Raw genomic sequence first — 22,656 nt, forward strand, 5'->3', positions numbered from 1 at the left:
TCCTCTTGTTAGAGATCCCCAAAGGTACTGGGACCCCAGGGTGACATAGGGATTGCTCATCTTTGGAATGAGTTATCATGGCATACCTGGACACTAATTAAATATCAGCCCTAGATATTTTTCAAGGTAGGGTCTCACTCTAGCCCAGGCTGACCTGGAATTCACTATGGAGTCTCGGGTGACCACGAACTCACAGCAATCCTCCTGCCTCTGCCTCCCACGTGCTGGGATTAAAGGCGTGCACCATCACTCCTGGCTTTCAGCCCTATTTTTATAAAGGATTCCTTTTACTTTCCATCACCAATGTTTCCTATTGAATTGAATCTGATTTAAAATAATTCATAAAAACACATGATCAATATCTGATAAAAATTCTATTTGTCTACATTAATTCTATCCTTTCTTAATTTAAGAAAATTATAAATCAATTTAACTTGGTACTTAAGAGTTTTCTGCAAGAAGTAATCTAATAGACACTATTAACTAATGCATTTAGAGTTTCTGGTGCTGAACTTCATTTAAAAGATCATTTAGCAAAGACCTATAAGAAGTGCACTATGAAAAAAGAAAAAAAGAAAAAGAAAAAGAAAAAGAAAAGAAGTGCACTGTGCTTTAGCTATACTCTGGCTAGTCCCAAGGCTTTTCTTCTTATATCTATCCTTAGTAAGGTGAGATTTGGGATTCATTTTCTTTTATTTTGTGCAGTGACTATGACTCGTTGCTTGCCCAGCAACCTCATTTATTACTGTGAAACTTACCTGAGACCATGTATATGCTAATCATCTCATAAAGATACTGTTTCCTGCAGAACCACAAGTGGCAACTCATGCAACCTAAGCTCCTGATTCTAAAAGCAATTTAAAACATGCTTTAATAGCAAAGAGTATTAAAATGAGATGATATTTCCATTAACCTACATTCTATTTTTCAAGAAGCCTGAGATTTTATAAAATATGAACCAAAAATGTAGTCTGTAAAGGACTTAACTAGTTAAGCAGGCATACTCCTTCATTTGTTATCCATTCATTTATCTAATTCTAACTGAAGGGGGGTCAACTGCCCCCAAGAAGCACCAAGTCTTACACAGGGAGAGTGGCAACTAAGGGTTTTACCATATGTTGTAATGCCCACAGAGAAAGATGCAGAGAATCCTACCGAAGAAGACTGACATGGAACAGAGTCTAGGCAGAGCAGGAGGAAAGAAACAAATGGCCCAAAGAGTTCCTGAGAGGAAGGGGAGTGAGAAGGGTCCAGCCCCAGGCGAGGACATTTCTTTCACACAGAGGAAACTGCCTAGGCAAAGGCATGGAGGCAGACATGTCCAAGGTCCGGATGGCTGAAGAGGATGTGTGGAGAGGTGGCAGCAGATGAAAGTGTTAAAAAACAAAACAAACAAATAAATAAAAGCTTCTGACTAACAATGCTAACCTGACTCTAGCTTCATTTCCAATTCAAATCCTTCAAGGTATAACCAACAATATAAAGGTATTTTCAAATAAAATATCACAGTGTCTACTGAAAGATTCATTTGTCTTGAATATTAAACCTTATTAGTTTCTCTTCTGGACTCAAAGTCGCAGGAGGACAAAAATTACTTTCTCACCAAAGTGGCCATTCCTGTTCAATCCACTACCCAATTATAGACCAACTAGAGAAAAATGAAGGGCTCATTTCATCCTGAAACTTTTGTTATTTAATTTCCCACAATGCCTGACTAGATCTTGTATCAAAACAGTATAGACCTGCTGTCTAATCTATAAAAGCTTATAATTTAAGATATAATAGTTATTATTCTTAATTTTCAGAACTGAAATGTCATTGCTTTGTGTGACAGATTGAGAAACAAACTAATCATAAAAAGGCTATAAAGGCTAATAACTAAAGGAAGTAAGCATACAAAAATAAATTAATGTAAAACTATAAATGATCAGAATTTTCAGTTGTTTATTATGGCTTATTTTACTGAGTTGAGAAATCTATTAACCTTTTTCCATGGGAAGATGGAATTCACTAATTAAGTTAGAGGAGCTTTGCTTATATTGTCATAGAGATTCACAATATTTACAACTTAAACATCACCCTTTCCCAAATACTGTCAACACTCTGATTAGTTACTAAAGTGAAGTGGTAAAACTCCTACCATTACTTGTGACATGGATCTCTTCTATTTCCTAGGACAGGTGGATTACGTGGAGCCCAAGCCAATGCTCTGAACCTGTGGTGTGTGTGACAGATCAACTGTTTCCTCAGTTCTGAGTAAGACATTTTAATGTTGACAATATGGCCTCACAGAGTGGTCCATCCACCAGCTGTGCTTTGTAGGGCTCAGCTGCTAGAAATCAGATTCATTAAAGTATCTTCTAGCCCCACAGCCCAATGTAAGAAACTGTTCAATCCTTGGGTTTCCAGATAGATGGAAAGGGGTCAACTGGTGGTCAGCACTGTGGTGCTTGACTCTGCTTTTTATACTGGAGAGCACATATTCTCACTTCAATAAATTATCACAAGTCACAACAATATCACAAAAACCACAAAGCCACACTAACAAGGGGACATATCTTTCTGCTGTTGCTCACTCAATGATCAAGAAGCTAAAACAGTTTTTTATTAAAATAATATATGGGATACAATATGGTATATGATAGATTAACATTTTGTATCGACTTTCAAGGTGACACACAAGACTCCAAAGAAATTGTATGTTGGTGAAAGCAGGTTGTGATTATGTCCCTAGAAGCTTGGGGTAACCAGCGTGTCCTGTGGTCTGGTGGACACCCTGAGGAGCAGTTACAGGCTGAGAAGGGAACAGGCTTTAGAACCAGACAAGGCCAAGTCTGACTTTGGCCTCAAGCCTCACTGTCTTCCTACATAGAAATTTATTTAATAAGGAAACATACAAAACATGTTCCATAGTTGCTAAGGGAACAAAGGTGAGCTTTTAGCAACATAACTTAACATTAGGTTTTCCTCCTGCTTACCATCTTCCAATGGATTCCTTTTGCCCTTGGAAGAGAGCTCTATATAGCTCTACCATGGTTTAAAGCTATTTGTACACAGACCTTCACCTTCGATGAAGCCTGTGGGACCCTTCTCAGAATAACATGTTGAAATTCATGTCATAAAATACATTATGACTGCAAAAGATAGCACTCATATCGATATATTCAAATATTAATGAAAAAACGTATTTATATTTCAGCAATATGTGCACTTCTCTATTAAAGCGTCAAATACAATATAGCACCAGGTTCTAGAATTGTAATAATTTTGAAGTAGTGTTGAACAAGTAGCAGAATATCTGTAAAAAATGGAAACTGATATGAAAACACTTGTGATTTCTAGTTATTTAAGTCATAGGTCCTGCAACTGCTACCTTGGGTTTATTTCCCCCTTTGCCTACATTTTATGGATGAAGGAAATGCTAAACTTATTTAAGATGATAAAAACATATGTCTTTGTATTGAAAGATAAAAATGTTCCCATTCAAGAATACAGAGTTTTGGATTCCATTCGTGGAGGTCCATGGGCCCAGGTGAGGTGGCTGGTACCCTCTACCTCAGCCCCCATCCTCTCTGCACTTCACTCGGGCCATATGCTCTCCAAACACACACAACTCAGTCCACCTTAAGCAGCATCTTTTGCTTTTCTATCCCTGCAACTTCTTTTCCTTCAGATCTTTACGTCATTGTTTCATTCCCATCATTCTTATTTCAGCTCAAATATTCCTTTCCAGGGGCTTCCCTGATATACTCCTGTAGAGTTGCCACCTTTCAAACCTCCTTTCCCACCACAGTGCCTTGTTGTGTTTTCTTCATGAAATGATTATGCATATTTACATGTTCTGGGGTTTATTTTGGCTTCTCCACTCTAAACATACATTCTGTGCGAGCAAAAGTCCAAGCTATATAATCAGTGCCATCTAGTAAGAGGGAAAATAGCAAGGAGTCTTTCTCTTGTCCTTTACTCTGCACTTTTAGTAAGGTGGGGATAAGCAAACAAACAAGAACACATTCTGTCCCTAAGAATAGGGCAGTCCAGTGGAACCTGGGAGTGGCTCTAGGGAAAGCGGCATAGGAATGGGCTGACCCAGGTTCCTGACCAGGCTCTTGTTCTCAGCTAGATGACCATGGACAAATCCCTTCCAGAATCTCTGTTGTGATGGAGTGAGTTGGACAGACATATCTCCGTAGCCTAAGGTTCATGGTCATCAAAGTGCGAACAGTACCAGGATAGCACAGGTGGAAAGAGAGGGATGCTAACCCTAAGCAGAGGAAGCTTCTCTGGGAAGGGCTCTGAAGAGTGACCAGTCTTCAACAGATGATGGGGGAGGGAGGTGGTCAGTATCATCAACTGTCAGAGTCAAAAGAAACCTTAACGGATTCCCAGGAGGTCCACCAGGTGATAAAATGGTTCTCTGCAAGAGGCCATTTCTTGAGTGCTTAGATGCAACTGAGGTGACTAAAAATATGAGCCTTAGGATCCAGGCACGGTGGCTCACAGCTGTCATTCCAGCATTGGAAAAGCATGGGAAGGAGGATCATCACAAGTTTGAAGTCAGCCTAATATATACAGTGAGTTCTCAGCCAGCCAGGGCCTCCCAGTGAAACCATGCCCCCTTAGAAAAGTTAAAAGAAAGGAAGCAGGAAAGAGAGAAGTCACAAGGAATATGAGCCACAGAATGCCATGGTCTGGGTTCAAATCCCAGAAGCGTCATGTACCTGCTGTGTGAACTTAACCAAATTACTTCTGTTTCTCAATTTTCACCTTAATGGAAATGACAACAAATTCCACTTATGAGGCTATGGTCAAAAGCAAATGAGAAGAAAATGAATGTAATATGATCATATTTTTCATAAATGCAACTTAAGATTCTGCTAAATATTGCACTTAGTAGGACAAGCTTACTGTGTGTCTCTGCAAACTCTTTCCCCCTTCTTCCATTCAAGATCCTACTAGCTAGGGATTTTGTTAATCAAGTTTGTAGCTTCCTTTTTTTTTAAAATTTTTTTAATTTTTATTTATTTGTTTGAGAGCGACAAATAGAGAAAGAGGCAGAGAGAGAGAATGGGCATGCCAGGGCTTCCAGCCACTGTAAATGAACTCCAGACGCGTGCGCCCCCTTGTGCATCTGGCTAACGTACGTCCTGGGGAACTGAGCCTCGAACCGGGGTCCTTAGGCTTCACAGGCAAGCGTTTAACCGCTAAACCAGCCCAAGTTTGTAGCTTCTGAGAGTGAATGAAAAAGTGGATCTTACCTTTTCCTTGACATTCACATGAGTATTGAGTTCAGCCATCTTGCTTCTAGTGGAATAAGCCCTGTAAAGAAGAGGTTAAAAAACAAGATTAACATTTCAAAACTTCTCCCAATGTGCTGTTTTATGTTCCCTTCTAACATGATCAATTGTTTCATTCAGTCATAGATACCATTTTAAATGTAAAAATACTTTCCTGTTTAAACATCTGATTTACCCCTGTTCTAAAAAGTATGTTATGATAATTCTGGAAGACAATGTAAAATCCTTTATTCATCATGATGTGAAAAATGACAATGAGAGATGGTGATGCACCTACACAGCATTTCTTCTTATGTGGAAAGTGGTTAAAAACAGTGAGGGGAGGGAAACTGCGCCAATTTCAACTATGCATTTTCAAGGTAATCCTCACTCCCAAAGCTTTTATCAGCCCTAGGTAACCTCACAAATGTTTACTGTGCATACGCAGAGTTTTATTAAGCACTACAGAAACACATAGGTGTCAATATATGAAACACTCTTTTCTCTTTTCCTTCTCCCTGGAAGGCTCTCGCTTCAGCTCTTAGCATGACTGTTTCTTTCCTGTTCAAGTTTCCCTCCATAAAGAGGGCTTCCCTCACCACCTCAACCATAGTTGCCACTTCCCTCTATCACCTTCCAGCAACACACTTACCAATGTATTGCAAACAACCTTTAGATCAATACATAGGTCCATTCACCATGATTTCTGAAGCCTATAGGCTCAGCATTGCCAGGCTCAGTGGCCCATGAACACTGTTCATGGTCTTCTGGCTTGCTTTACTCTGTGCCATCCAATCGCCTCTGTGAAGTGGCCCCCACTCTGAGCTCTGTGTGCCTAACACCAAGCCATGGTGTTTTGTATCTCTCATGTGATCAAATGGAAAATGGATATTAAGTCTTTACATTTTTTTAAATGTCTTTGCTCACAGAGACAGAGAGTGGGAATTGGCACACCAGGGCCTCTTGCCACTGCAACGAACTCCAGGTGCATGTACCACTTTGTGCACCTGGCTTTACATGGGTACTAGAAAATTGAGCCCATGCGATCAGTCTTTTCAAGCAAGCGCCTTTAGTCACTGAGCTCTCTCTCCAGCCCTTGAAATTAGGTCTTTACTTTAGTTTCAATCTTTCAGAGATAGAGAATAAATAACATAAATGCATGAATGGTTCAGAAATTAGGAGCTAGTCAGGCCAAGGTATTAACATACATGTGGCCTAATTGTATGCTGAATGCTTTTTGTCAGTCCATAGTTATTGAAACACTTCTTTTTGTCCCCTTTATGACTTCTGATATAAAATGTCCTCCTCTTTAGACATGATGTATGTTTGGGGCAGCTTGCAAAAATTGTCTATTTCTTCCAACTATTTTCTTTTAAACCTTAAGTAAAGTATAAATTTAGATTCATCACCTTTTGCTGATTTTTGGACACTATCCAATGTAGGCTCTATTATCACTCCAATTATTCTCAAACAGAAATCCACTAAGACATATTATCAGATATTGGAAGCAATAAGATTTTATTTTTAGAAGTTTCCAAATAGTACTGCCAACTGACACACGGTTGGGCATACTAGCCAGAGAGTCCCTGCATCCTCATTTCCAGTACAGCAGCTCTTTCCCACATGCTCTGCAAAGAGCCCCAGCCTATTGAAAACACCTTTCATTTCTTCCATTTGGCAAAGTCTGTATTCCAATTCCTGGCATATAGGAGAAAGTAAATATCCTAGCTGGCAAATAATACCTAAATTTTATTCTCATTTGTTCTGGCCCCTGGAAGTGAAACAAGATTATTTTCTTATATTAAAAATTATTTATCCATTTTGAGAGAGCTAGAGAGAGGGGAGAGAGGCAGATAGAGAATGGGCATGCAAGGGCATCCAGCCACTGCAAACAAATTCCAGATGCATGCATCTACTTGTGCATCTGGCTTATGTGGACACTGGGGAATTGAACCTGAGTCCTTAGGCTTCCCAGGCAAATGCCTTAACTGCTAGACCATCCCTCCAGCCCAAGATTATTTTCTAATGGCTACTGACCATGAAGACAGACAGTGTGTCAGACCAGGAACAAATAAACTTGAGTGTTTCTGCTTACAAGCCATGATTGAAAAGTAAAGTCTTCAGTCATCACAGCCGACAAGATGGTCCACAATTATGATACTTGAAATACTTCTGGGTGATTTTCTTAATCAAATGAAAGTTCTGGCATTATGTAAACCTTCACTGATAATATATATCTTTTTCAGGGTGTGATGTAGTGCAGGTCTGGGTGAGGTCATGAGGTAAACTCATAGTGCTACAGGAATTGAACAATGATGGATGGCGCTGGTGTTAATTGTTAGGAAAGGCCTAGGAACCACAATGCCTTTCATTCAACTAAGCCAGCTGAATTTTATGAACATATCTAATTTTTCCATAGCATATATATGAAATCTAATAGAAAATATGGTGTTTTGTTTTGCATGTGCGCCATGAAGTCTAGAATTCGGCTGTGCAGTGTATTGAAAAACTGAAGTGTTATAATCCACAGGGGAGACATGCTGGAATTCCATGGAGCAGATATTTCCAATGCCCGAGGAAGTGCTAACACTAATGGTAAGCTACACTCACAAGTTAGTGTGTGTGTGTGTGTGTGTGTGCATACATCCCTCTCCCACACATTCCCCTCTTGACACTTCCTCTGCTTGCTGACCACAAGGTCTACCTCAAAGATGGCTCTTCCTCAGTACAAATACCAGTAGATTAATCACGATGTTGTGTGTGTGTGTGTGTGTGTGTGTGTGTGTGTGAGAGAGAGAGAGAGAGAGAGAGAGAGAGAGAGAGAGAGAGGGAGAGAGGGAAGAAAATGTTGGCTACAAGTATAGATTGGGGCTATTGTAAGTTTCTGAGATGAGAGGATAAAAATAATTGTAGGAGCTAGTCTCCCCCACCTCGCTTCCCACGTGAAGGGCTTTTTCTTTTTAGGTGGATTCCAATGTTCTTTCCAAATCATGCCTTTCTGCTGGCCAGTGTACAAGAAAGGGTTGGGAAATTGGCCACAGCTTTGGTTATGGGAACTAATTGAAGGGCTTTAATCTAAGCAGAACAAAGAAATTGGTTTGCCTTTAGAAATTATGGGTTGCTAGATAGTGGGTTCTGCTGATAAGGATGAATGCCAAGCAATCTGTGGGGCAGGTGAGGGTGACCTGCAATTGCCTGCACCTTCCAGGTGGCACAGGCCCCTCTAGGATGCTCGGAAGCACCTTGTCCCTGCAAAGTCTCACATGCTTATGCCTCGGAGCAGACTCATTGTTCCCATGTGAAGATGAAAACGCTTCGTACCCCTCAGCTTTTAGGGAATCTTTTCTATGCTGTCATCTATCTCTGGCCAATCAGCACAACTTAGTTTCACTCTAACTCACCCTGCATAGAGAAGAAGCTTTTCCTCTAGGAAGCATGTTCTCCCCTCCTCCTACATGACAAGCCCTGGACTCAGTAACATGAAACCCCAGCCCTATAAGGCGAAGACATGAGCAGTTTCTAATCTGACATTTTTAGGCCTTATACTGACTGATGGAATAGACCTTCCGGATTCTTTCAAATCATGCTTGACTATCATATCTTGTGGTGTAGTATTGCTAGACATGATTCACTGCCCATTTCTTAACCCATTAAGATCACACCAGCTTTAAGTCTGTGCAGCAGACACAGCTCTGGGAAGAACCTGGTTTCTAATTCTTTTTTTAAAAAAATTATTTTATTTGTGTGTGTGTGTGTGGGGGGGGGGAATATTGGCGTTCCAGGGCCTCTGGGCACTAAAATTGAATTCCAGACATATGCACCATATTGTGCACATACGTGACCTTGTGTGTATGCATCACCTTGGGAGTCTGGCTTACATGGATTCTGGGGAGCTGAACCTGGGTCCTTTGACTTTGCAGGCAAGGACCTTAACTGCTAAGTCATCTCTCTAGCACTGGTTTCTAATTCTTATTAGCACTTGAGGCTGTTCTTGGGCCAGATCAATGACTGAGGCCAGACGCTAGCCATACTGCATAGGACATTTTGGCCAATGACAGGCTGTACAGATGATGGCTGTTCTAGTTACTTTTGTGTTGCTGTGACAAAACACCTGAGAAAAAGCAGCTGATGGGAGGAAAGGATTTATTTTATCTCACTGTCTTGAGGGAAGCTTCAAAATGGCAGAGGAAAGCATGACATGAGCAGAGGCTGGACATCACCTCTGCCACAGCAGGTGGAAAATAGCAGCAAGAAAGTGAGCCAACCTCTGACAAGGAAGAAACTGTTTATAACATCCCAAAGTCCATACCCAATAACATACCTCCTCTAGCAAGGCTTTACCTCCAGAATTGCCATTGGCTGTGGACCAAGCATTCAAAACACCTTAACTTAGTGGGGGGACATCTGATTCAAGCTACCATGATGTCAATGCTACATAGCCTCTATGTTATAGGCAGGTTCATCTAGGTGTATGAAAGTATACGCTATGATGTTTGCATAATGACAGGTTTGCCTAGTAATGCTTCTCTCAGAGTGTACCTATGCTGTTAAGCATTAAATAGCTATAATCAAAAGTCTATAGCTGGGCTGGAGAAATGGCTTAGTGGTTAAGGCACTTGCCTGCAAAGCCAAAGGACTTTGGTTCAATTCCCTAGGGCCCACGTAAGCCAGATGCAAAAGGTGGCACATGCATCTGGAGTTTGTTTGCAGTGTCTGGAAGCCCTGGCACACCCATTCTCTCTCTCTGCCTCTTTCTGTCTCTTAAATAAATAAATAAAAATAAAATATTAAAAATAAAGTCTATAGTTGCATCTTCCATGCAAATCTATTAACCAGTACAAAATTAAGATGCCAATAAATGTAAGTGCTGATATGCATGCAACATTTAAAAAGTTTAGGTATTAAGTCTTTTTCCTTACAATTATAATTTAGATTTTAGCAATAGTATTACAAATATATAGGTATCATATATTTTAAATAGATACCTCAGAGAAAAATAAAGATCAAGAAAATTATTGAAACTTACTATGAAAAGACATCAATCATAAAGGAAGAAATTTGTCATTTTAATATATCATCCCTGTACCTCTCCAGAGTAAAATTAATAAAACACAAATATGGTTATCACCAATTACCTCAGGCACAAACTTATATCAAACTGAACTATGCGCTAAGAAACAGTCTTACTTATTATGCATTAATACAAGGCTGAAAAGTTACTAGCTTGTAAACAAAATAAGCATTTCTATGAAAAATAAACCTGAATGGCAGTAATTCTGACAATATATTTGTTTTGACATTTCTAATTGATATAACGTAATGAAATTTAATATGCATGTCAGGGTGATCTATTACCAAACTCCAAGGTCATATATATCTTTCTCATGCAATCATAGGAAACATAAAAATTTTAAACAATGGATTGAGGTGCCAATTTGTTTTCTGACTTTTCTCTCTTTCGCTTCATGTCTCATCATGCCGGCAGTAATGAGGTTTCACTTTTCTTTCTCTGAAAACAATGACTGCTCTTAGGTTCACTTTCCTGTTCTCAGGTATTATGTCACTCTGCTTGATCTGGACTTACAGAGCCAGAGGAATGGCATAAGTCAAGCTGAAGAAAATGACTTTAACAATTTGTTTCATGGTCATTTATGAAAACTTTCCCATGATTTGTAAAAGCATAAAAGCCAGACTGCATTTTGGGGTTACTAATAAACATTTCATAAACTATAACCATGCCAGCGGAAGGGAGTAGCAGGACATGTCCTCACTCCTTACAGAAGGGAGATGGCCAGGCTGGTATAGAATGAAGATCCACTTGACCTTCTCGTTAATCATCAGAATCAATGGAGGAGCTCTGAAAAGAGAAACACGTGGACCCCAAATGCCAATGCACGTCCAGACCAATAGTGGTTTCCAAGGACAATTTCCTGTGCAACCTGTCTGGGATGGAAAGTGCTTAGAAGTATAAAACAGACCCTGAATGAAATTTTGCGGAAGAGGGGGCGGAAAGAATGTCAGAGCCACATGTTGGGTCATGATATGCAGAGACATTTATTGTACTGTAACTGTGGGCTAACCCCACAATGCACGACCCATATACCTCAACAAGGAGGGGCCAATGGGGAGGGGTAGGCCACGGATGAGCCTAATAATGGTACCAAACTGCCTGTATTTGCTGAATACAAAACTAATAAAAAAATAAAAAATTAAAAAAACAGACCCTGAATTATATAGACTTAATACAAAAAAGAATGTATATTGCTTCCTTAATATTTTTATATTAATTATATATTGACATAATAGTATTTAATAGATTAAACAAAATGTAAACATCAAAATTAATTTCAAGCATTTCTTTTTATCCCCCGCCCCCGCCACCAGGTGTGAGTACTACAAAACTCAACATTGTGTGTGGGTCACACTATTTCTAGTAGAAAACGCTGTCCTAGAGCAGCAGTTCTTAGAGCATGGCTTCCAGGGGAACAGCCTTAGTTTCACCTGGGAACCTGTTAGAAACGCAAACTGCCCACCCTACACTAGGTAGGGAGAATCAGGAGCTGGGCTGGGGTGGGCAAGCAGTGTTTCAACTAACCCTGTAGATGCCCACCTACTAACCACAGATTAGAACCTCCATTCTGGGAACAAAAAGAAGGGGTTTATATATGCCTTTCTGGATCCCAAGGCACAACAGACAGATTTCTACAGAGACTGGATGGATGTACACAAGGTACTTTGGTAAAGAACTGGACAAACTTTCTTATTTTATTTTATTTTTTTATTTCACTTCCTCACAATCTTACAGGTAGAATTTATAATTGCTCCCATGGGAATGGGCAGGCAGGTACTTGCTATCGAGAGATGGCTGTTTTCCTGTAGCATCCTGCCTTAGCTGAGACTGCAAGAGCTGCAATGAGTCTGGTGCTTTACTGGGCACGGGGAGACGCTGCTCGATGACATGCATGGGACTGGTTAAACGAATTCCTTGGAATAAATGAACTAAACAATGTATCTGATTTTGGTATAGCCAACAATGCAGTGAACATGCAGATCTAAGACACTTTTCATCATGGCCCAGAGGGGAGGAAGCAGGGATGTTCTTATGTATAGGATCTCCATGATGGGGTGGAATTTGAAAAGCAACCAAACGCCTGTCAGCCCAGACAGTGTCCTGCTGTTTCCCAGACTATGAACCCAGCAAGAGCCAGATGCATTTGTATGTAATTTAGGGCATGCTATGACCTTTGTAAGAAGGCACAAGGTCACTGATAACTTCTTTCTTCTCCTACCATCAGCCCATAGCAGAGTAAAGCTCTGAGAGAATGGGAAATGGGACGGGTAAGCTTGGGCAGGGGGCGCTGAGAAGGGTACACATCTCTCCCTATAGGGCACTCTTCATGCTGATACACCACTGCCTGGCATGTGGGCCTCAGGTCTCTAGCTGTGGAGGAGAAAGAGGTGGAAGTAAATGCCCTCTGTGGTCCTCTCGGCCTCTCAGCTATTGCAGGTCTGTAAGGGCACTGGGAGCTGATGGGAACACTTAGCTGCTATGGGGGGGAGGGGCAGGAAGCTGAACATTCACCTTTTTAAAAAAGGGATTTGGTGACATTTCTGATGCAATAAGCTATTGCACTGTATAGATCACATTAAGAGATGCCCAGTCCTGTTCCCTAAGCAAACTGGAGTAACCATAATGCCCACTGAAGAGGCAAATACTGGCTCTTCTATATAACTGGGAATATCTAAAATGAATATTACAGAGCTTTCCTGCTGTCTCACCTTTCAGCTACTCAGACTTCTGTCTTCTGTTTTGTGTCCTCCTTGTCCCTTAACCCCCTGTTGTTCCTTATCTGGCCTGTAATTACTGAGTTCTCTGATACACCAAGGGCTCTTTTTTTCCCTGTGTTTTAATTCCCACACTTTAATAAAAGTTCTTGTTGGTTCCTTATTCCTCAGAGGAAAGTTGCTTTAATTATTAGGAGTGAGGACACAAACAATAAAACAGTGGTTACGGAGACATGATTTCATATTGAGATACTTAGACTTTTTTGTGTTTAATTTGGAGAAAAAAAAATCCCAAGGTTGAATTTTTATTCAAAGACTCTTGAATGTACTCAACCCACTGTTAGCACAACTCCACTGAATAGCATTTTAAGGGCAAATGTCAGAAAAAAAAATGTTCACATTTAAAAGCTTCAGCTCAGCTTCCTTTGAAAAGCAGGGTTAGCCTTTGGTTTAGAAATGCCTCTGTCTACTAAATTCTTTGTGGGAGGAAGAAAGAATATTGAATGTTTTATTTAAACAGGTCATTAACAGTCAATACTTATTTGAAAATGCCTGCTTTCAGAGGCAGATAAAAGCTTCCAATCACTTAGAATATCACTTGAGCTGATCTAGGGCAAGATGTGCTGATGCAAGTTTTAGACCTTTATGGGAGAAGATCTTTACTCAACCGTGGTGCTCCTGGGGCAGCGGGTCCTGTACATTGTAAGCACCTCTGTGTGCCGTGCATACAGAGATGCGGGAAAGGGGCTCACACAGCACTTCAGGGTAGGCCCGCTTTGGGTTTTCTGCTTTGGTACAAATGCTTATGAATGAAGATGAACCATTTTGCATAAAGTGCCAAACCACCTCTCCCGGGTGGGAGCAAAGGACAGCAGAAATAAACAAACGCAGAAATCTTGGCCGCTGAAGGTGTGTGGAGAGGGACAGTGAGGAGAACACAGGCAAGCTCATTAGCATTCACCTGAGACAGGGTTTTTCTATTTAATTTAAAAGTATTTCATTTCATAAGACTTTGATGGCTGGAAAATATAAACAAGTTTTTCTCCCCAAAAGTAACCCAACACTGGCTCCTATTTAAAAAATTCTACTTTTTATTACTAGGTTTTAGAGCAAACATGTGTTTCCATAGAGATGTGGGTGACCTGGACCTGGTACAAGCACCCACTTGTATCAGCAACTTAATTATGATCAGTATTTTGTAAGAAGATGTGATGATGTAAGCTCAAGTCTTTAACAACATGCTCATCCTGAAAGATGCCTCCAGCAAGATGAAGTGGCCAGTGTTATGGAAGCAGAAAAGGAATCCCATGCTCTGCAAGCACCCCACAGCAGGCTGTCTCCCTGAAGATCACACCAGAGGGATTGAGACACTAGAGCTTAACAGAATTCTTTACACCCCATGGTTCAAAAATCCTTATCATAACTCCCCAAATGCTGCAAAGGAATAGCATGCTTCTCTTTCCTCCATACATTTCTTTATTTTCCTCTCCCCTCCTCAAGTTTCTTTTTCTTTTCTCTATCTCTAATGATCTAGGGACAATTCCTAGGGAAGAGAAATGTTTTTCCTTATTATTGAATAAATATTTGTTTAATACTGGAAAAGCTCCAGGCTTCATGGGAAATACTGGTATGGTTAAAGCTAACTTTCATGGAACTCACTATTTAACCAACACTTCTCTAAGGACTTCCTATGTATTTCCATGTATTAATTTACAGTCATAGTAGCCCTATAAAATATTGACTTAAGTTCTTGTCAACTTGTTTTTATGGAAAAAGGGACAGGTACACAGAGGGAGAGGTAAAGTATTCAGCTAAATCATATGGCTACCAGGCGGCTGAGCTAAGATTTGAATGTGTATTTCCTTGCCCCTGAGTTCTGTCCCCCAAGAAGATGACAGATCAATGATAGAAAAAAACATGTTCATAGGGGCTGGGGATATGTCTCAGTTGGTAAAATACTTATTGCACAAGCATGAATACCTCAGTATGAATCTCTAGAACCCATGTGAAAGCCAGATGTGGTGGTATGTGTCTGAAATCCCAGCACTGGAGAGGTAGAGGCAGCAGAATCCTGGGGCAAGCTGGCTAGCTTAGTCCAACTGAATCAGTGTTCTCCTAGGCTCAGTGACAGAACCTGTCTCAACAAACAAGGTAGTGGGCTGGAGAGATTGCTTGGTGGTAAATGCTTGCCTGCTAAGCCAAAAGACCCAGGTTCAATTCCCCAGTACCCACATAAAGCCAGATTCACAAGGTGGCATGTGCATTTGGAGTTTGTTTGCAGTGGCTAGAGGCCTTGACACACTCATTCTCTCTCTTTTTATCTGCCTCTTTCTCTCAAATAAATAAATAAGTAAATAAAAATATAAGAAAATACTTCAAAAAATTAGGTAGTGAGAAAAACACCCAGTGTTGACCTGTGGTATTCACATGAGTGTGTGTGTGTGTGTATGTGTGTATGTGAGAGGAGACAGATCATTGAGTGTAAAACTAGCTAACAGAAAGGAGACAGATGTGGCAATGGGGAAGGAAACGAGTTGGAATTGGCCTGGCTCAAGGTTGTGGTAAGAACAACTCTGTAATATGGTCAGTTCTAGTAGCAAGTCCCACCCAGAGATCTGCCCACTACAGAAAGGTGGATAAAGGGCAGGTTTACTTTTAGAAGGATAGTGCGGATACATTTTATACCTTTTTATAAAATCTTTACAGAAGACCACATAGTCATTTCCAAAGAAAAACATGGATTGTGATTCTGTGAAGAGAACTCCTAACTAAGTCTGTTTCCAGCCAACTCGGGAAGGCTGGCTTGGCTGTTAATGAACAAGCACCTGGTACTGGAAACTTGCTCTAAGTGCGTCACAACAGTCCTTGCTCACAAAGCCAGAATTCGCTTAATAAACATTTTATCATTTCTTGGTAAATTATTTTTTTCAGAGGAAGTGAGATTCTTCCTACTTCCTTGAACTGTCACTGGTTGTGGCAGAGGCAAACGGGATGTGATGACTCCTGGAACCAGCCTTGGTCCTCGCCTCCACCCATCACTGCTTTCCTAAAGTTGCCCAACCACTGAACCTCAACTCACCGCTTCAGGTGTCCACCTTGGGCTCCCAGAGCACAGTCAAAGCTACTGGTTTCCTCAGCGGTCGGCTGGATAAGCTCCGCTCTCCAACTGGCCACCTTTATCAACTTGCTTTTACTGTGACCAGCAAGTCATCACAATAGTGCCACAGGTGGAGCCAGAAACCAGGGCAGTGACAGGACCCAGGGTGCGGCTGAGTAACCAGCAGCTGGGCTGCTTCAGCTCCCTGAGGCGGAGAGGCCTCGCCTCTGAGAGAAGACTGACTGCTTTCTTTTTGTAAGCTGCCCAGTATTTTTTGCCTTTGGGCCCATGTTAGTGAGTGCCCAGGTCTTCATTCTTTTCACCCTAGGGAAGGCAGAACTGTAAGACTGAACCGAAACCTTTACCTGGCTGCGGCAGAGGCTCTGAGGTAGTTCCGGCTGGAACCAAATCAACCTTCCAAAGGTCTGCTAATGCTTCTCATCTTCTGGGTGACATCAGGACTGGTGTACTAATCAACTGGCTAACATTCTTGGCACTGCACCCTGAAGTGATTGCCCAGTTCTAAACCTTTCCTGGTTCTAGACCCAAGGGGAAACATCTGTTAGCTAGTTTTACACTCAATGAAAACATGCAAATCATGTTGAAGGATGTGCACCCTATTAGGGTTAGGCTCTCATCCAGCACGGAAGGTCATCCAGCCTTTACCAGTGGAAAGCTGGTATTAGGAAAGCATGGGCTGTGGTAACCACCTGGGATTAGTGTGGAGAGGGTTTTCTTACTAGTGGGGCCCATCTTACCTGCAAAGTGAGTTACTTCTATTCATGCTACCTCCATTTGCTGATTTGAAAGTTTTAGACAAGTATTGCACACAATGTTACGGCTCTTTGGATTTGGTCTCACTTGGTCCCAGCCATCACAGCCCACCTAGCTAACCACAAACGGGCCCAGCCAGCCACCCTGTAAGATGAGTTTCTGTCATGGTCCCAGAGAGGAGCTTGTCTGCTATGTTGCTCCTTATGGTCCAAAATAAAAAAAGTTACTTTGCCAAGACAATCCATGCTCTGTCTGTGGCTAGTTTTGGAATTTGACTAGGTTATCTGACGGCTCTATTTCCTCATTAGCAAAATGGGATAATAAAAGCTGCCTTGTTGGGTGGTAATGCAAATGAAATGAATTCTTATTTGTAAAGTGATTACAAGAGTGCCTGACATACATTAGGTCCTATAAAAACACTATAAAAGATATAAATAGATTCCCCTATGGCCTGTGTGTTAGGTTTCCTGTTGGCCTTAGTTTATAGGTGAGAACTGAGGCTTATGAGGTCATGCCCGATGAGCTGACCCTTGAAAGCCAACCTTCTTATCACAAATTTCCCTGTGTGACTCCACCCTTCTCTCCTCCCACAGAGAGGCTGCCACATGATTCGGGGCTAATGCAACCCCAGAGAGGAAGAGAGGGGAGCCCAAGGCAAAGTTTGACTGCAGTGTGCTAAGGGCATGAACACTTAGAGCTCCGTGCTCTGTCCTCAGAGTAATCTGTTCTCTGTGCTTTCATGTGTGTGCGTGCGCCCACATGTGTGCATATGTGTGTGTGCTCATGTGAGTGCAGGTAAATGTGCTTGGATGTGTGTGCATATGGAAGCAAGAGGACAACCTCTATGTCACACCTCTCAGGAGCCATCTATCTTGTTTTTGAGACAGGGTCTCTTATTAGAGCTTGCCAGGTTGGCTAGACTTGCTGGCCTGGGAACTCCAACCATCTAATCTGCCTGCCTGTCTCTCCCCAGCATGGGAATTATGTATTTGGCTTCTTACATGGGTTCTGGGGACTAAGCTTAGTTTCTTTATGCCTTTACTAACTGGGGCATCTCCTCAGCCCTTGTTCTCTTTTAAAGCTTTAGAACAGGCAGGAGTAAGCCCACTACTTCCCACAGATCATCATGGCAGTGTAGGTTCTGTCTTGCAGGTGCTAGATATGATCAATGTTTTAGGGACCAAATCCACAGCTAAAGTACTATCTTTGGAAAATGATAAACACTTATCACACAGAAGGAATAAAGTGCAAGTAAAGCCTTAGAAATAAGTAGGAAGCAATCTAAAAATTACTAAATCTCCTTCCTCATTTCTAATTTCAGGTAATTTTACCAAGATGGACACAGCAATCAATACAGTGTTATCTATGTAGTATCACAGATTAAAAAACTCATTTTGATCAATTTTTATTTATTTGAGAGAAAGAGAGAGGGAGAGAGATAATGGGCGTACCAGAACCTTCAACTGCTGCAAATGAACTCTAAACGTGTGTGTGCCCTTTGGTGCACATGTGTGACATTGCATACTTGCATCACTGTGTTTAGCTTATGTGGGACTTGGAGATTAGAACATGAGTTCTTAGGCTTCGCAGGCAGGCACCTTAACCACTAAGCCATTTCTCCAGCCTGTTGATCATTTTGATATGCTCAAAATTCTAGAGGTCATATTTGCTTATCAAATTTTTCTTTCAACTGCTAACCATAATAAGAAAAAAAGAGAAATGTGTCAGCTGAGATATGTTGTAATGGGAAAATTACTAATTTTAAATTGCTTCAAATACATAATAAATGTAATGAAAATCATAAGAATTCCTTCCTCTGTGAAAAAGCCTGAGTCTGACAAATTCCATTCTGCGTTCTTTCGCTTTTCCAAATTACTGTGTATAATGCCTGTGACAAGCTAGATCTTCAACAAAAACATGCAGGTCCTCATGTTATTCTTTCTCTCTAGGTAGCATTGAGTTTTAAATGATTTATTTCCCAGTTTTTAGCACACTCTCACAGATGGACAGGGAGGGCTCTCCCCTCTCCCCATCATACTATCAACCTGGCAATGCCTCCTAATCATTATCAGAGTCAAGGTCTAATCATGAGCACCATACCCCTCTGCATCTTACTTACTGGAATCCACATATACCACCTGCTTAAACAGGTATCTTCCCAGCATCCTCCACTTCTTCTCAGCACGGAGACTTGTATTCTGGATAACCAAGTTACATCCTAGTTTCTCCCATCAAAGCCTACACTTCTGCCCAAGAAAGACACTGAAATTTACTTCTTTTATGAAATCTGAGAGGTAAAGTGTTTTCACCCAATGCAAACACATTTAACCACTAATCTCACCATTAGATAGCCAGGTAACACCAGCAACAAATACAGATTTCATTGCTGTTGATATTTGTATGTCCTTTATGGGAACTCTGAAAACTTTTCTCTTGGTCTGCCTTGTCTATTCCTTTAATTTACAGCACAAAAGATCGGAAAGCAGATGTCATTTTCTCTCTGCTTTGTGCTGAGCCACAGCCTGCCCTATGGTTCAACTCACATAGGGGGAAATTTAGGAAGTGCCAGATGCTTATGATGGTCTATAAGCTTTAGCAATATGCAGTTTGATCTCTTCCAAATCATTTTTCTAAAGATTGAATGGATCAAAACTGTTTTTTACACAGGAACTCAAATATTGTACAGTCCTCTCAACTAAATATAATGTCATATATTATTTCCCATTGGAAGCCTTTCTGTTAGCCATCCAATTTACCTTGAAGCAATTTTGAGGTGTATATGTATTAGGTCTTGATCACCTGCTTGATGAAATAGACCCATCTTTTACAGCCTTGATTCCATTTGTGTCCAATCTTGGCAAATTTATGAGACAAGCAATCAGCGTTTCTGGCTTTTTACTGACACTAATAATTTCATTACCCAGGTGTGAGACATGTCCACAGAATGTGCCTCCCATAAGCCTGACCCTGTATGTGCAGGGTGTCTATGTGGGTGGGTATATCCCTATAAGAACTGAGACTACTTTGGGGTGATGGTATGAGGCACAGATGTCAGAACCAAGAGAAACTGTAATTATCACGTTGCACTTCCTGCCTAAGCATAGCTCAATTTCAAATCTTCGGATCCTATGTAACAGCTAGGCATGCCCATGTATGCCTATAACCCTGGTCCTGCAAAGGACAGCAGAGAACAGGGAATTGCCTGGGCTCATGCAAAACAGCAAGCTCCAGTATTAGTAAGAAACTGGCTCAAAATGAGAATGGACTGAAGAGCGATGGTACAGGGAACAGGACACCTGATGTTCTGCTCTGGCCATGGCAGGCGAGTGCATGGAACACTGTAAGGTCACATGTAGGTGCATACAACACACACACACACACACACACACACACCCCTATAAAAGAATATTAACCATTCGGAAACAACAACTTCTGTGTGTGTGTGGGGGGGATTAGAGCTTCGGTTTAGGTAGCTTTGACCAGAGACTTGAGAAAGGACATGCCCTTTTGCACGGCCTAGAGGCAGTACTAGCAAAAATGGGAGTGGCATTTCAGGTGGGTGGAAGAACACATGTAAAACTTCTCTAGCAGAAGTAAATGAGTCATGACTGAAGCCAAGAAGAAAACCTACCTGCTTAGTGCCCAGATGTCAATGAATAAATATTGGTTATCTACTGTGAGTCTCTATTGGATGCACTGTGTTTAATTTAATTGTAATGCAATAGTTTTAAGACTGGCTCCTGACAGGAGATAAGACTAGAAGGTAGGACACAATTAGGTGCCATCAGAAGGTGGCATCAAGATGTCAGGAAATACATTGTTAAATATATATATGTATATATGTGTATATATATATGTGTGTGTGTATATATATGTGTATATATGTGTGTATCATACATATATATATGCATATATATATATATATGCATATATATATATATATGTATGATGTTGGATGATATGGTTTCAATTACATACCTGTCCAGCAGCAAGAGGTAAAAATCACCTTTGTTTCCTTTTTTATTTAATAAATGGGACAGTTTCCTTCTCATGCCTACCCATGCCAATTCACCCTCCTACCCTCTCATTGTTTTGGTTGCACAGCACTGAATCTAAAACTTACCCAGTTCCTTCATTATCAGAGAAATGCCGAAATGAGAACTGGACATATTTTAGTGATTTCAATATGATGCAACTTGACTTTTTGCTGTCTAAGTATTAAGAAATCATATGCTTTAATCTGACTAATATTAAGCATCTCTCAAACAAAAGCTATGCTGCTAAGTTTCCCAATGCCTCCAGGAAAGCAATCCATAACTTGTATTTAAGATTACACTTGGTTTGAATATTAGCCAATTTTTTTTATCCTGGAAACTGACCAGCAGTTAATATGTAATTTGCCAGACTGGGGCTTGACACAGAGATAACTAGGCACTAAAAAGATAGTCCTGTTTTGCTGAATGCGTCTCAAAATTATAAGGAAGATTAAAGATACTGTTTGAAAATTAATCTAGGTTTTTATCTACCAGCCAGACTTAACTTGGATTCATTTTTCATTTCAAGCTTCAAACAATACATGATTGGATAGAATGAGGCCATTTTAGACCCCTCATAGAGTGCACGGGCAGGGACTGAGGTAAGATGATAAACAGTGGTCACAGCATTAGCTGTTGTTTGGAAGATCCTGAAGCCATGCTAGGAAAAGTGAATTTAGTTTTGATAAAACATTCTTCTTCTTCAAACCTCTAAATAATCAGCCATATGCTTTACACAGAAAGACCTCTAATGCTTGACAGTTCTATCATGACTTAGCAATATTTAAGCATTAATGGCCATTTTCTTCCCTTTCTCCTTCCTTCCTTCCTTCTTTGCTTCTTTCCATCCTCCTTTCCTCCTTTTTTCCCTCCTTCCCGCTGTCTTTCATCCTTTTTTGTTTGTTTGTATGTCTTGTTTTGTTTTTCAAGGTAGGGTCTCACTCTAGCCCAGGCTGACCTGGAATTCACTATGTAGTCTCAGGCTGGCCTTGAACTCAAGACGATACTCCTACCTCTGCCTCCTGAGTGCTGGGATTAAAAGCGTGTGCCACCATGCCTGACTTCTTTCATCCTCTTTAAAAGATTTTATTATTATTATTATTATTTATTTATTTGAGAGAGAGCAAGAGGGAAAGAGAGAGAGAAAGAGAGAGAGAGAGAGAGAAGGAGGGAGAGAGAGAGAATGGCCAGGGCCTGTAGCCACTGCAAATGAACTCCAGATGCATGTGCCACTTTGTGCATCTGGCTTATGTGCGTCCTGGGAAATTGAACCTAGGTCCTTTGGCTTTGCAGGCAAGCGCCTAAACTGCTAAGCCAAGTACCCTTTCTGCACTGGACATTGTTCTAAGTGTTGGGGATACAATGATGAGCAAACTAAACAGAGCCACCTTGGGGCTGGGGCTGTGATAGCTTGCCTGTCAAGCATAAGGACCTTAGCCGGTACCCTAGAACCCAGGTTTAAAGAAATCAAAAAGCTGGCCATGGTGGTGCATGCTTGAAATCCCAGTGCTGGGGAGGCAGATTCTTGGGGCTTGTTCACCAGCCAGTTTCATCTAAGCCAGTGAGAGACCTTGTCTCATAAAAGGGAGATAGTATTCCTGAGAAACAACATCAGAGATTGTCCTCTGGCCCCCACATGTGTGCAAACACATGTACACACACACACACACACACACACACACACACACACACA

General features: G+C 41.0%; 1 protein-coding gene across 3 annotated transcripts in view; it reads right to left on the reverse strand.

Annotated features, from left to right (window-relative positions):
• Positions 1 to 22,656, reverse strand: part of Spats2l (spermatogenesis associated serine rich 2 like) — a 175,670-nt gene that overhangs the window by 80,439 nt on the left and 72,575 nt on the right. For all 3 annotated transcript variants that reach the window (XM_045148145.1, XM_045148143.1, XM_045148144.1), the window contains exon 3: positions 5,256 to 5,316. In XM_045148145.1, the coding sequence (XP_045004080.1) occupies positions 5,256 to 5,316 (61 nt within the window). The remainder of the gene's footprint in view (positions 1 to 5,255; positions 5,317 to 22,656) is intronic.

Source organism: Jaculus jaculus, chromosome 4 (genome assembly GCF_020740685.1).
Source record: "Jaculus jaculus isolate mJacJac1 chromosome 4, mJacJac1.mat.Y.cur, whole genome shotgun sequence".
In the NCBI taxonomy this organism is placed as follows: Eukaryota; Metazoa; Chordata; class Mammalia; order Rodentia; family Dipodidae; genus Jaculus; species Jaculus jaculus.